The sequence below is a fragment of the Ceratotherium simum genome, chromosome 38, assembly GCF_057802395.1.
Source record: "Ceratotherium simum simum isolate JZ-2026a chromosome 38, ASM5780239v1, whole genome shotgun sequence".
In the NCBI taxonomy this organism is placed as follows: domain Eukaryota; kingdom Metazoa; phylum Chordata; class Mammalia; order Perissodactyla; family Rhinocerotidae; genus Ceratotherium; species Ceratotherium simum.
In genome coordinates, this window is record NC_141937.1 from 15,940,348 (window position 1) to 15,954,977 (window position 14,630).

Sequence of the window (14,630 nt, forward strand, 5' to 3'; positions counted from 1 at the left end):
TTCTAACCAACTACTTAAAGACTATTGACTGTAAATCTTATCAGGGTAACTTGCAGAGGAAAAAAAAACAACACAGGCGAAGCTTTTATTTTTCACTTCTTCCACTAAGAAATGTTTGTTTGCTGTTAAACTTCGAGTTAAGGTCTCCTGTGCATTTTCTTACTACCAGGAAAAAGTACCAAATTTTGCTACAACCTCCTAAACCCAGAAAGCAGCAGATCCAATTACTTGAAATTGCCTTAAAAATTAGACAGTCTTTTCCTGTTTCTGTTCATTTATCATTCCATTGGGATTATCTGAACCGATTTTTTAAAGCCCCCTTAAGTACCCGAAGTTTAACTCTTAATTACTGATAAAAAGGACCACCTTCCTTTCTCACAAAAAAACTCAGCACGTGATAAACTAATCAAATAATGTGCTATGGATCATGCTGCATACAAAAAGCACCCAGAAAAGAGTTAGGATCATGGAAGCCCCACCCCTTCTGACACCCCACAGACCACACTCCCAGGCCGGCTTTCTCGGGATGGGGCATTTGTATGTTTCATTCACGGAAAAATCAACCATCTGGAAAAAATGGAGAATTTTGTTTTTTAATTTTTTTATTTTGTAGAGTCTAATAATAACTTCCAGGTATCTTGAATTTTCGTGCTAGGTAAATGGTAGAAAGGCTCGTCGAATTAACTTGGGAAAGGAATTTTAAGGAAATCTCAACATAAACAAGCTAATCTATAGGAAGTGTGAGATATTTTTAGTTTTGCTCAACTTTCACATTCATTTAAAATTCCAAAGGACAAGGCTTTGCCAAAGCAATTATGTTGAGAAAAATTTTAAGTCCTACAAATTCTATACTGTGCTTTTAAGAAAAATGTACATTTGGCGAGCAATGATCTCAAATATTTAGAAAAGAACTGGTTTTATAAATCTAAATTAGCAAATGGAGTTTAGTTTTTTTTGTTTTTTCTTTTTGTCAGGAAGATCAGCCCTGAGCTAACATCCACACCAATCTTCCTCTTTTCGCTGAGGAAGACCAGCCCTGAGCTAACATCTATTGCCGATCCTCCTCCTTTTTTTCCCCTTTTTCTCCCCAAAGCCCCAGTAGATAGTTGTATGTCATAGTTGCACATCCTTCTAGTTGCTGTATGTGGGATGCCACCTCAGCACGGCCGGACAAGCAGTGCGGTGGTTCGCGCCCGGGATCCGAACCCCGGCCTCCAGTAGCGGAGAGTGCGCAGAGTTTAATTTTCTTGATGGGGGAAAGGCAGAGAGAGGAGGAGAAAGGTAGGTTCTTAAGGAGTCAGGCTATGGCACAATTGCATAGAACAATACAACACCAAGTTAGCAGAGCCATAAGTGCATCCTGAGTTTGATATATGTAACATTTGCTAGAGGGAGGTATTAAATATTACAATTCATACTCACAGCCAGACTTGTAAAAAGCAAGCTTACAAAACATACATTTTTTCTATTCATTGCCCAAATGCTGTTGCCTGCTAGCCACCAGTTTTATAGTAACTATGGCTTTATTAAAACCACCACTTAAACCTGGGCTAAAAGTTGAGTCCCCTAAATCGCCTGCATTAAGTGGACCTGCGTTGAAAGTTCCTAATGAGCAAGTCAAAATGCCAAATATTGCAATTTCTCAAAAATAGGAATTTACTTTTTTTAGGACTACAGCAAGTGGTTAGGCTGGCTTTCACAATCATTTTCAAATTCACCCCAATCCAACATGCACCTCCTTAGCTGTTCCTCTCCCCAAGGGTTTGAAAGGATACAAACCCTAACAGAATATATTCAAGGTCTCCCCTAGGCACAGTGGAGAAGACTCCTGCATGGGCAAAAAGAAAACATTAAGTTTGTTTGGTTCTTCCTGAGCCAAAGAGAGAATGCTCTGGCCATCACTCTTCCCAGCCACTGACCTGGAGGCCCCCCACCCCCCATCCAAATGCAGGTTGGAGAGAACAAAGCAGATCCTCCACCTGGCGCCCAGGCAGAACACCGGCGACCTGGCTTCCGCCTTACCTGTGATAGCAATGATCCCCAGCATATTTACCAGCACACCTCCAGATGAGAAGAACAGCCGGCCCCTGCCCTCCTTTGGCAGTTGGCTGGAGCAGGACGGGGTCTTGCCAACCCCGTGCAATCTTGCTGCGATCAGAAAGAACTAAGCGCCAAGCCACCCTCAGAGGATTAGGGAGAACCGGAGGTGCCTTCAGAGCTGCAGCAAAAGGCTGACAGAGGATGCGTCTCCTCGGCTAATTATAGGAGGACCCACGCCCGCCCACCCTCCCAGGGCCGGGCTGGGGTCCGGCCCCGCCCTCGCTGCGCTCCAGGACTTGGCAGAGCGCTCTGGAGTCCTGTGTTTCATTTTAAAGGAGAGGAGCCCTCCCTGTAGCTGGTCTCTGTTAGTGGTCACTAAGGCTCTGCAGAGACCCAGGGAGGGTTTAAAAGTTGCTGGGATGAATAAGACCAGAGTCAGCAGCATTTTATCTAAACCATGACTTCATTCCTGGCACCGACTTACTTCTGTATCTCAGCTTTTAATATTCCTTAAAGGAAACAACAGCACAGATATTAAATTCTACTGCCTTTTTTTTATACTGTGATCTGTATCCTTATGTTTGTTTAAAGGCTGATGAAGTGCAAAACACTGTTCCCTTTTTAGCACCTACAGTATTTTATATTTTCACATCTGTTTTGCACACACGGTGCACTGATCTGAGGGTTGTCCTGTTTCCTGAACTCTTTGAGAAGGGCTGTCACAAGGCGAATGTTGTGTCTTTTATGATCAAGGCAACTTTTAAAAACCCCAAATATTTGAGCATTAGATCTGTTGGGTTTCTTTTTTTATGGTAGAAATTAGCTAAAAATTAGGATCAAACTATGCCATGTTCCAATATACAGACACCATCACACCTCTAATATCTAAGCACACGACATTAACATCAGTCAGAACTTATGTTAAAAATTCAGAAAATTTCAGACAGCCCTAAATTCTGAAATTCTTTTCACGGAAACTTCAGATTTGTTCTCTATGAAGACAGAAGATAAGTGATAAACGAGTTGGTGTGTTCCTACGATTTGTCAATTTCCTGTTTCATCCCCTTCCTATTTATCACTTCATGCTTTGCCTGTCTGACCCCACACGAGCTCTTTCCCTAAGCAAACAAAAGAAAGCTTTTACTATTGCTCTTTTCTTCAGACTGTGAAAATCTTGTTCATTACTTCTTGGGGGCAGGGAGGAGGGTGGGGGCACAGTAAAGAGAAGAGTGAAGGAAAAGAGAGTTATCAAGAAAAAGCTGATAACGTGTAAACTTCAGGTGTACATTATTATATTTCACAGTTTCTATATAGACTGCATCGTGTTCACCACCAACAGTCTAGTTTTTATCCGTCACCAGACATATGTGCCCCTTTATCCCTTTCGCCCCCCCACCTCCTGTTATAAGCCAATATGACCTCAATAAAATAATAAAAATAAAGAAAAGAAAGAAAAGAGCTGAGCACAGGCGAGCTGGCGGGCTGGCGCGGCACGTAGTTGCTCCTTGTGGCCACTAGGGGGCGCGACGCACCACAGTCAGGCCCAGACTGAGCGGAGTTAAGGTGGGGGCGTTGCCCGCAACCAGACTTTGTTACAAAAAGCAGCTCCAGCCTCGCCCTAGACCGGGTTTTCCCCACATATTCAGGGAAACACCCGGCCTCATGGTAAGTGCACGTGGGAACAGGGAGTGATGCGCCTTGTCCTGACGCCTGGGAGCTGATTCCCAGAGCGAGCCACTTAGCTCCCTGACCTTTTATCTTCCCTAGAGGAGTCTTAACGTTGCTTCACCAATTGCTTCAGTTATAATGAGAGTCCGCTGTGTGTGAAATGCTGCGGGTGCTAATGGTCCCTCCGCAGTCCACACAGCTAAGGGGTCACGGCGACTCTGCATTCCTCTCCGCCCCCACCGATGTCCCCAGCCCCAGCCCTGGAGGGTCCCAGCTCTGCAGATCATGGATAAAGCCCCTTCTGGAGGCTGCACTGGTGGTCTGCATTAAATGAGTGGTCTACAGCCATGCCAAGCATGCCGATGAGCCCAGACACAGCGCCCCTTCCCCAGAGGTGTCCCAGGAGCCCGGGCTACCTCGGGGGTCTGAAGGCTCAGTTCTGCATCACTCCTCAGCACCAGCTGTTGGGGACAGCACAGGGCCGTCCTCTGGTGCCACCTGCGATGTACACACGCTCAACCTAGGGGTGCATCTGTTGATTCTGACCTTGCTTAGCTGTGCCACCCGCTCCTTTCCTTCCTATAACTCGAAATTCTAGAAATAGGACAAGCAACGGCTGTTGCCCTGAGCTGCATAGGAAGAAACTTCACTTGTTATAAATTTAAAGCCCCAACAACATTTAAAAAAGGTACATGTATTGCCGTTCAGTTTTTGTCACTCAAACTTTTTATTTCTTTTTATGGCATCCGTAAAGACACTAACACAGCTTTGATATCCTTAAAGAGGCAGTTAAAACCACGAGGCAGAGCTGTAGATCATGTGGCAAGTTGTTGACTCTCTTAGCAGACAGTTCTGCTTTGATCTCGACCTCTGAGAGCCATGGAGGACTGGGTGTGGAGCACAGCGGCCCGTAAGCCTCTGTGTGTCTGGATTTACAAAGAAAAGTCATCCATCAGGATGAAAGAAGGAGTCAAGATCCGACCTCTGGTCAGCGTACAATGCAGGCAACTTTCTTTTGTTATCACTTCTATTCCAAGTTCGCTTGTTTTTGTTAAATCAGAATTTTTAGATGAAGACATCACCCCCCAAAGCAAAAATTATGGGAAAATGTTTACCATATCATAAATGGGTGGATGGGCAGAAAAAGTGTTTTCCCAAATCTTCAAGGTTCATTCAACAATGATTTACCAAGTTCTTGCTCCGTGGTAATTATGCTAAGCACCCAAGGATACAAGTGGATATGGTCCTTGGCCTCAGGGAGCTGTCTTGGGTGGCAGACACATCCAAGGGAGAAGTGAGCAGGCTCTGGCGTAGCTCACTTCACAGATACATCTGAGATAGCCTCTGAGAGGATGGGGGGCAGAGGGGGACAGCCCTACGTGGGCACAGGGGAAGGCCGTCCACGCATAGGGACCAGCATGGGCAAAGGCATCAAGAACATGACATTTAGGGAATCATGAGTGTTTCTTACAGCCACAAGCTCAGAGTCTACTTGGGGAGACCAGAGAGGGGCAAGGAGGCATAGAGGATAACTAGAAATAAGACTAGAAATATTACATGTGAAACCAGATTATGAAGGGTTTTGAATGACATGTTAAGAACTTCATAACAAATAACCCAATTAAAAAATGGGCAAAGGATCTGAGTGGACATTTCTCTAAAGTAGATACACAAATGGCCAATGGGCACATGAAAAGATGCTCAGCATCATTAGCCATTAGGAAAATGCAAATCAAAACCACAACGAGGGGCCGACCCCGTGGCATAGCGGTTAAGTGCGCGCATTCCGCTGCTGGCGGCCCAGGGTTCAGATCCCAGGCGCACACCGACGCACCGCTCGTCAAGCCATGACCTGTGGCAGCGTCCCATATAAAGTGGAGGAAGATGGGCATGGATGTTAGCTCAGGGCCAGTCTTCTTCAGCAAAAAGAGGAGGATTGGCAGATGTTAGCTCAGGGCTGATCTTCCTCACACACACACAAAAAAAGCCACAATGAGATACCAATTCACATCCACTAGGATGACTGTAACCAAAAAGACAGACAGTAACAAGGAATGGAGAAATTGGAACCCTCATACATTGGTGGTGGGAGCGTAAAATAGAGCAGTTGCTTCGGAAAACAGTCTGGAAGCTCCTCCAAATCTTAAACAAAGATTTACCATATCACCCAGCAATTCTCCTCCTAGATACAGACCCAAGAGAAATGAAAACCTATATCCACACAAAAACTCGTAGAGGAATATTGACAGCAGCGTTACTCACAGTAGCCAAAAAGCAGAAGGCTATCTATACACTGGGGTATCACTCAGTATTAAAACGAAGTATTTATACATGCTATAATATGGATGCATATCGAAAAAGTTTTGCTAAGGGAAGAAGCTAGTCACAAAAGAGCACATACTGACATATTGTTTAATCCCATTTATATGAAATGTTCAGAATAGGCAAATCTTTTTTCTTAGGATTGCTTTAGCTATTCGGGGTCTTTTGTTGCCCCATATAAATTTTAGTATTCTTTTTTCTATTTCCGTGAAGAATGTCATTGGAATTCTGACTGGGATTGCATTGAATCTGTAGATTGCTTTAGGTAATATAGACACTTTAACTATGTTTATTCTTCCAATCCACGTGCATGGGATATCTTTCCATTTCTTTATGTCATCATCGATTTCTTTCAATAATGTCTTGTAGTTCTCATTGTATAGGTCATTCACCTCCTTATTAAGATTTATTCCTAGGTATTTTATTCTTTTTGATGCCATTGTAAATGGTATTATCTTTTTGAGCTCTCCTTCTGTTAGTTCATTATTAGCATACAGAAATGCAACTGCTTTTTGTAGATTGATTTTGTACCCTGCAACTTTGCTGTAGTTGTTGATTATTTCTAATAGTTTTCCAATGGATTCTTTAGGGTTTTCTATATATAAAATCATGTCATCTGCAAATAGTGAGAGTTTCACTTATTCGTTACCTCAGAATAGGCAAATCTATAGAGACATAAAACAGATTACTGGTTACCTAGAACTGGGGTGTGGGGGTGGGGGAAGGGAGCGACTGCTAACAGGTTTGTGGGGGTGGTCTTTACGGGGGACAAAAATGTTCTTAAATTGATTGTGGTGGGCCTGGCCTGCTGGCATAGTGATTAAGTTCACGTGCTCCACTTCAGTGGCCTGGGGTTTGCAGGTTCGGATCCCAGGCTCAGACCTACACACCGCTTACCAAGCCATGCTGTGGTGGCGTCCCACATATAAAAAAGCAGAGGAAGATGGGCAAGGATGTTAGCCCAGGGCCAACCTTCCTCAGCAAAAAGAGGAGGATTGGCAACAGAGGTTAGCTCAGGGCTAATCTTTCTCACCAAAAAAATAAATAAATAAAAATAAATTGATTGTGGTGATGGTTCTACAACTCTGACTATATTAAAAACCACTGAAATGTATACTTTGGGTCAATTGCATGGTATGTGAATTATATCTCATTAAAGCTTTTTTAAAAAAATAATTTTGTGAGTTCTGAAGGCTGCAGGGAACCAATGGAGGTTTTGGAGCTGAGTTATTGGCACATAATTTGAACTTGGTTTAGATAAAGATAACTGGGAAATAATGACAAGGAGGAAGATACTCTAGAAATAAAATAGATGGAAACCGTGGTGATCCAGGTGAGGAAGGAATGGAAAGTTCCATCCCCCACTAACCGAGAGATGCCTGCAGGGCCAAAGGAAGGCAGCCGAAGGCGTGCAAATCGATGAGATCATCTGAATGGGGTGATGTGTATGAACTAAGAAACACAATGATGCACGCCTGAAATTTTATGTTATAAACCACTGCTACCTCAAACAAATTCACTGAAAAAAAGGTCTGGAACCCTGAGGAAGAGGAATCTGAAAAAGGATTCTGAGGATAGAGAGAGATTAGAGGCAATCAAGGAGAAGGCAGCATCGGAAGGCAAAGGTGGAGAGGATTAAGATGGCAACAGTGGTCAACAGTCTGGGGACACAGGACGAGGACTAGAGAGGCCTCGCGGTCTGGGGAGGCCAGCACTAGTAGACAACAGCTGCAGTAAAGATGGGTCCTTCAGTCTCTTTCCTGAAAGGGAGGCGACAGGCGCCAGTACACCAGAATTAGCACCCACACTAGGTTCATTAACTCCCTCCAAGGAGGCTTTAGTATTTGACCCAAATATGAGAATCGGGGAACTGGAGAAATGGACTCACCCACCTAACCCAGCCCTCCCCATCCCCTCTCCTTTCCTTTTCTTTTCAACCTGGCGTTACACTTGGAGGGAAATAAACCAGAACCCAGTGAGGTCTCTTTTCTTCTGGCTGGAAAAGACAGCATCTGTGCCAGTGTTACTCCTTCAAAATGCTTCAAAGACAATCTAAGGTTGAATTAAGAGCTGCTGCAAACTGAGTAACTGAAAGAGGAGATGAATATATACACTGAATCTAAAGGACATTAGCAAGTTATAGACAAGACGGGCAGGTTCTCCTGGGCTCGGTGTATTTTCAGGTCTCTGCCTTTCCTGCTAGGAAAACAAAGACCGGCTAATTGAATTTTATGGTCCAGCTGAATTGGACATGTTTATATAGACATGGTTAGTTCGATTCAAAATCCTCAAGACAAATAATCTGAAGGCTAGTTCCTCAAAGGGACTGTTTGAAAATAATAGCTAATAGAAAAGCTAAGGAGGACTTAAAAATCGCTTAACAAGACAATTTACCAAAAAAAAAAAAAAAGCTAAGGGAAATTAAATATTAAAAAACTCAATCCAAATAATAAAAGTGATGTAAAATATTATTTTTCTCCTCATGAAGTTCACATATTTTTATATTCTTTGAATTGGGGATTCTACTTTTATAAAATATATACCAAAATGAGAGGTATAGATTTATGTATGAAAACGTTTACTGCTTGGGATGTATAATATTTAAATATTTAGAAAGGAAGGAAATCCTGACACATGTATGATTTCATTTATAGGAGGTGCCTAGAGTAGTCAAATTCAGAGACAGAGAGTAGAAGAGGGGGTGCAGTGGCTGGGGGGAGGGGGAAAGGGAATTGTTATTTAATGACTTGCAGTTTTACACCATCTGGAGATGGATGGTGGTGATGATTACACAGTGTGACTGTACTTAATGTCACTGATCTGTACACTTACAAATGGTTAAGATGGTAAATTTTATGTTATGTGTATTTTTCCATAATTTTAAAAAATGTATTTAAAACAAAAAAAGGATTCCACCCCCCCCCACCCAGGTTTCCTCTTCCACACTCTATAGCCAGGCACTCTTCACTCACCTGTCCCAGTAGATGACAGGAGGTTTATATTATATATTCATAATTATATCATATATAAACAGGGTTACACTGAGTCTCTAGGCAAGGAGAGTGGGGGAAGGGAAGGCACAGGCACACCCGAGGACACTGTCATGAAACACACGTTGAGTTTATGCACCCCACTCCCAGACTCCCTCCCTCACTAGGCTCCAGGATGCCGGGAGTCAGACATATACACTCCAGGAAGAAAGTCTTCTTGGGGGAATTTGACCAGCCAGGGAAAAGAGATGTTGAAATCAACCAGATCTGCCTCCAAGGACGGCCATCATTGCCCCAGCACACACAGCTTCCAATCAATTTTTGAATATGACAGACTAGCCCCCACATTAGACATGCAACGAAAACCTCAACTATGAAGCACGCACACACAAAAAACCCAAAAAAACAATTTGGAAGAGACAGAGGCGATGTAGAGAAATAAACTTTTAATGAAATCCTCAGAGAGATCAAAGATATTGCAGCCAAGAACAAATAGGATACTTCAAAAGGGAATATTTAGAACAAAAAATCAGTTCTTAGAAATTAAAATATAGTAATAATATGAAACCTAGCCTTGAGAACGTTTTCCCAGAATACAGAGCCAAATACTAAGAGATAAAAAATAGAGGAAAAAAAGAGTTTTAATTAGGACCATTCTAGAAGTTCTAAAATCTGAATAATAGTAATTCCAAAAAGAGAAGAAAAAGAGGAAAATGGAAGAAGTAATTTCCCAGAAATGAAGAGCATGAGTTTCTAGACTGAAAGAGGTCATGAGAACCAAGCCTATTGAATAAATGGATTCACATGGAGATCCATCATTGTAAGATCTTCAGAAGACCGAGGACAAAAAGGACTCTCTGAGCTATGCGAGGGATTAAGAATCGGAACAGCATCAGATTCCAACAGTCATGCATTTATCAAGATGACAGTGATGGAATCTGAATGTGTTTGAACACTGAAATTAACACAACTGGGGACCGTTTAGGGCCAAGATTTGACAAGCAGGAGGAAAACGTCGCCCTTCAGTAACAAGTTCCCTCACTGAGCTTACACAGTGAGGCCAGAGAGCCTGAGGTGAACCACGCGGGCTCTGCAGGAGGATGCTGAGTACCAGCGCCAGCTCTGCTGACACCATTCTGTTGGAGACTATGCGTCCTCCACTTTAATTATTTGGAAAGTGGGAATTCTCTTATTCTTATCTCTAACTACTGTATCATGTAAGGCTGTATGTTTATGACCATGTTGAGTTAAGTACCAAAAGGGTGACTGATGATTCCAGCATTAGAAATATGTATGAGGGGCCGGCCGGGTGGCATGGTTAAGTTCGCGTGCTCCTCTTCGGCGGCCCGGGGTTCACCGGTTTGGATCCCAGATGCGGACCGCTCATCAAGCCGTGCTGTGGTGGCGTCCCATATACAAAATAGAGGAAGATTGGCACAGATGTTAGCTCAGGGCCAATCTTCCTCACCACAGAACAGAAAAAAAGAAAGAAAGAAAAAGAAATACGTATCAGGGCCGGCCCGGTGGCTTGGCGGTTGGGTGCGCGCGCTCCGCTGCTGGCGGCCCGGGTTCGGATCCTGGGCGCGCACCGACGCACCGCTTCTCCGGCCATGCTGGGGCCGTGTCCCACGTGCAGCGGCTGGAGGGATGTGCGGCTGTGGCATGCAGCTATCTACTGGGGCTTTGGTGGGGAAAAAATAAATAAATAAAATCTTTAGAAGGATGTGCAGCTACGACATACAACTATCCACTGGGGCTTTGGGGGGAAAAAATAAAATAAATAAAATCTTTAAAAAAAAAAAAAGAAAAGAAATACGTATCAACATATATTGACATTTTCTTCATTCTATCTGGCTTTAGAGCATCTAGCAACATCCTTGATAAGGGGACTCCTTTATATGTACTTCTGTATCAATTTACTTATCTCCTCTAATCAGTTCTTTCAGTACATAATACTTGGCTGAAAGCGAACTAAGTTATGTTTTAAAGAGTTTGAGAAATAAACTATCCTTAAAAAGTGGGAATACTGAAATTGAAAACCAGTTATGTCTGGCAAGCTTCCATCCAGCACATTCATATTTGAAACATATATATAAGCCCTGGCATTTTTCTTTTAATGTGAGACAGCTTATTTTCTCTGGAGATGTTTTGCCTGGAGAAGAAAAGATTAAAGGAAAGACATGACAAATGTTTTCAAATACCTAGAGGGCTACAGTGTGGAAAAAGGAGATGAGTTTGTTCTAGGTGGTTCCAGAAGGCAGCGCTGGGAACAGAGGAGAGCAGCTGCAGGCAGGCATATTTTCACTCAGTGGAATAACCGGCTTCCTTTTATGGAGAAACTCCCCAGGCCTCCCCCAGTGTTTAAGCAGAAGAGCCTCCCGCGTGGGGGCAGGAGCCTGGTTTAGACAGCCTCCAAGTTCCCTTCCACTAAGGCTTCTTGGTCCCAAACCTGACTTTCCAGTTGATCAATCATGAAGGCAGGTGTTATGGGCTGAACTGTGTCCCCTCCAAATTCACATGTTGAAGCCCTAACGCCCAGCACATCCAAATGTAACTGTATTTGGAGAGAGAGCTTTCACAGAGGTGATTAAGTTAAAATGAGACCGTTAGGGTGGCCCACATCCAATCGGACTCGTGTCCTCATAAAAAGGAGATGAGGGCACACAGAGACACCAGGGGTGCGGACATGGGGACACAGCGAGAAGGCAGCCATCTGCAAGCCAAGGAGAGGCCTCAGAGAAAACAAACCTGATGACACCTTGATCTTGGAATTCCCAGCCTCCAGAACTGATAAATTTCTGTTGTTTAAGCCACCCAGTCTGTGATATTTTATTATGGCAGCCCGAGCAAACTGATACAGCAGGATAACCACCTTGTGCTCGGTGTCCATCTACATACCTCGTGTCCCTATTAAGACACATTAAAGTAACCAGTTCGTTCAATCGATTACATCTAGCATATATTGCTTTTCACTAAAATAACTAATGCATGCATTAACGCTGGGGGTCAGAGGCGGACTACTTGATAACCCACTGTACTGACACCTCATTACAAAAGCAGTTTGTAAAAATTCCAAGTATGGTACTCAGGAATAGGACTCAAATGATAGGCTTAAAAGTTGTAGAATTTAAGCCCAGAGAATGTATCTTCTGGAAGTTATCAGAGCATCCTTTCATATCATATGGAGATGGTGTGCTCTAGAACATCTCATTGCCAGAACCGTTTTGGGGTTGCTATATTTAGTGAGACTGGAGTTGTTTCAAGGATGAGTCAGTTTTTGGGAAAACACCTAGAGGATTTTCATTAAATAAATAAAATGGCTAAAATAATTTAATGTGTCCGTTAGTGGCTTAGTCACAACTGGAGAACCGTTAATTGTGGACCAGCTCAGTCCCTCCAAGAGAAAGGGTCTGAATCTTGAGGTATTACTTGGACAAGCCTATAGGCCATCCCATCTATGTTCCTCCTCCACTGGACCAGAACATCAACCCTAGTCACGAGTGCACTGGACGACAGCCATTTATAGGTAAGTCTTTGTGGTAATTGAAGATTGACTGACAGTCTTCAGGACAAGTAGATAAGGCATTTATCAACATCTCTCATCCATCCTGGGTCACAACCAATCCCTATTACATAATTCGATCTTCTCCCATATACGGGGAGAGAGATGTTACTCTGTAGCCACATGTATGAGGCTACTTCTCTTTCTTTTATACTTAAATGATTATATATCGAGACATTCTTAAATAAATTTTCCCCTCTTGAACTTTTTGTTTATTGAATTAAAACTTCAAATCTAGAAGATGGCATTTCAGATCAGACTAAAAGAAAGAGCATAAAAATGTTTTTATAAAAAGGCATAGTGAAATTACTAAGTAGATGCCTACCTGCCCAAGGTCACTTGGGTGTCTTTAATGGCCAAGCCATCATTTGGATTTCAATGCCTATATTACTAGCAATTCTGATGTTACTCAATCATAGAATTTGAGAGATGGATGAGGATGTTCAATTTACAGATGAAAACTGATGGTCAATAAGATAAAGGAGTGTGTTCAAGGCCCCACAGAAAAATAGCAAAGCAGCCTTACCTGTGTTTTAGTTCCCTGGAGTGAACTGATTATAAAGGGGAGGGAAGATGAACATAAGTCTTACTCCTTATTCCGACCCCTCCACCCCCCCATTTTTCAAGTTCAAAGGAAAAAATAAAGGTTCATTGTACTGTCAGACTTGAATACAGTTCAGAGGAAAAAGGTCTTCTCTGTACAGCTTGGCTGTTAATTACTAAAAAATAAATCTGTGTTTCTTTCAAGATGAAAGGAGCAGAGTATGTGGACCAGAAACTTGTCAATGATAAGTAATTTCAGAGAGGCACGCTAAAAATACTGCTACGGAGCAGAGGAGGGAATTAAAACCAGTTCCCAGAAACTGCATACTTTTGCCTGAGTTCAAGGCCTATTTTCTGAGTGTTCTCCCTAGTTTTCAAAACATTATACAACAGGATACAGCTTCAGAAAATGTCATGCAATAATACTGTGTTCAAAATACCAAACCACTGGGGGCGGGACCCCTCTCTTGTTTCTATTGAGCACTCATATTTAACAGCGTCACTAGGAGTCCTCACTTAATCATGAGCAGCTCAGGATCTGATTTCATATTTGCAGACAACACCCAGATAACCAAGAGTAAGCACCTGAGAGAATCTAGCACGGTGAATGAGAAGTATCTAGCTTTGCTGGTGCTGATGCTACCAAGGAAAGGGAGCCTTGGATGAATCCGTTAAGCTGCAGTATTTAACTCTGCAGGAAATGAGTTGATATAATGAATGAAAAGCTAACAGATCCTTCTCTCCCATATGGGTAAAAATGTAATATTGTTAACTCTAACTTAAAACTGGGTCTTCGTTTATTCAAATATTTGTTGAGCACTTACTCTGTATCACATGCTGGTCTAGGCTCAGGGAATTCTGTACCGAACCGTATAGACCCCTCTCCTTCGTCCCAAGAAATCTCTGCCCTCGTGGTTCTTATATTTTAGCAGAGGTAGGGGTAGGAAACTAGGCATATCAAACGCAAGATGTTGACAGCTGATGTGAAGAGAAATCAAGGAGGAATGGAGGGCAGTAATTTGGGTGACAGGTATGTCTTCAGGGGCATATGAACAAGGTACCGACTACATCACAAATTGAGATAGAAAAGGGATTGAATCATAAAAACCTTCCCAGTTGAGAAGGCAGCCTCTCACAGAAAAACAAGTATTTGGGGGGCGGGGGGGAGTCATCTTTTAACAGAGACCTGGAACAGCTCAGGGTACTCACTATCCAGGTAAAGATATTAAATGATCAAAAAGCAAAGACGAACTACTTGTAAGTCCAGAATGGATTTTCTGTAAGGTAATAAGACCCGAGGGGAGGGCGGCTGTGATCATGTGGCGGTAACCTTTTGGCCTTTCCATATCCCAAAGGCACTATACACCAGGAGCTGGTGGGTTCACACAGCAAATTGAACAAAAACAAAGACAGTGGTGACATTAAGCACCATTAGAAAAATGAAATTCTCCACAGTGTTGCAAATTAAGCTTCTAGATAACCGAGCAATGGATGGTCCATTCTTG

The 14,630-nt window shown here is 42.9% G+C and overlaps 1 protein-coding gene across 2 annotated transcripts in view; it reads right to left on the reverse strand.

Annotated features, from left to right (window-relative positions):
* The window catches only part of AKAP12 (A-kinase anchoring protein 12), a 91,955-nt gene that overhangs the window by 19,272 nt on the left and 58,053 nt on the right, over positions 1 to 14,630 (reverse strand). Inside the window, exon 1 of one of the 2 annotated variants that reach the window (XM_087425134.1) lies at positions 2,023 to 2,205. The exons of the other annotated variant lie outside the window; for it this stretch is intronic. Within the exon in view, the coding sequence (XP_087281260.1) occupies positions 2,023 to 2,047 (25 nt within the window). The 5' untranslated portion in view covers positions 2,048 to 2,205. Of the gene's footprint in view, positions 1 to 2,022; positions 2,206 to 14,630 lie in introns of those variants that run through there. 2 annotated transcript variants of the gene reach the window in all.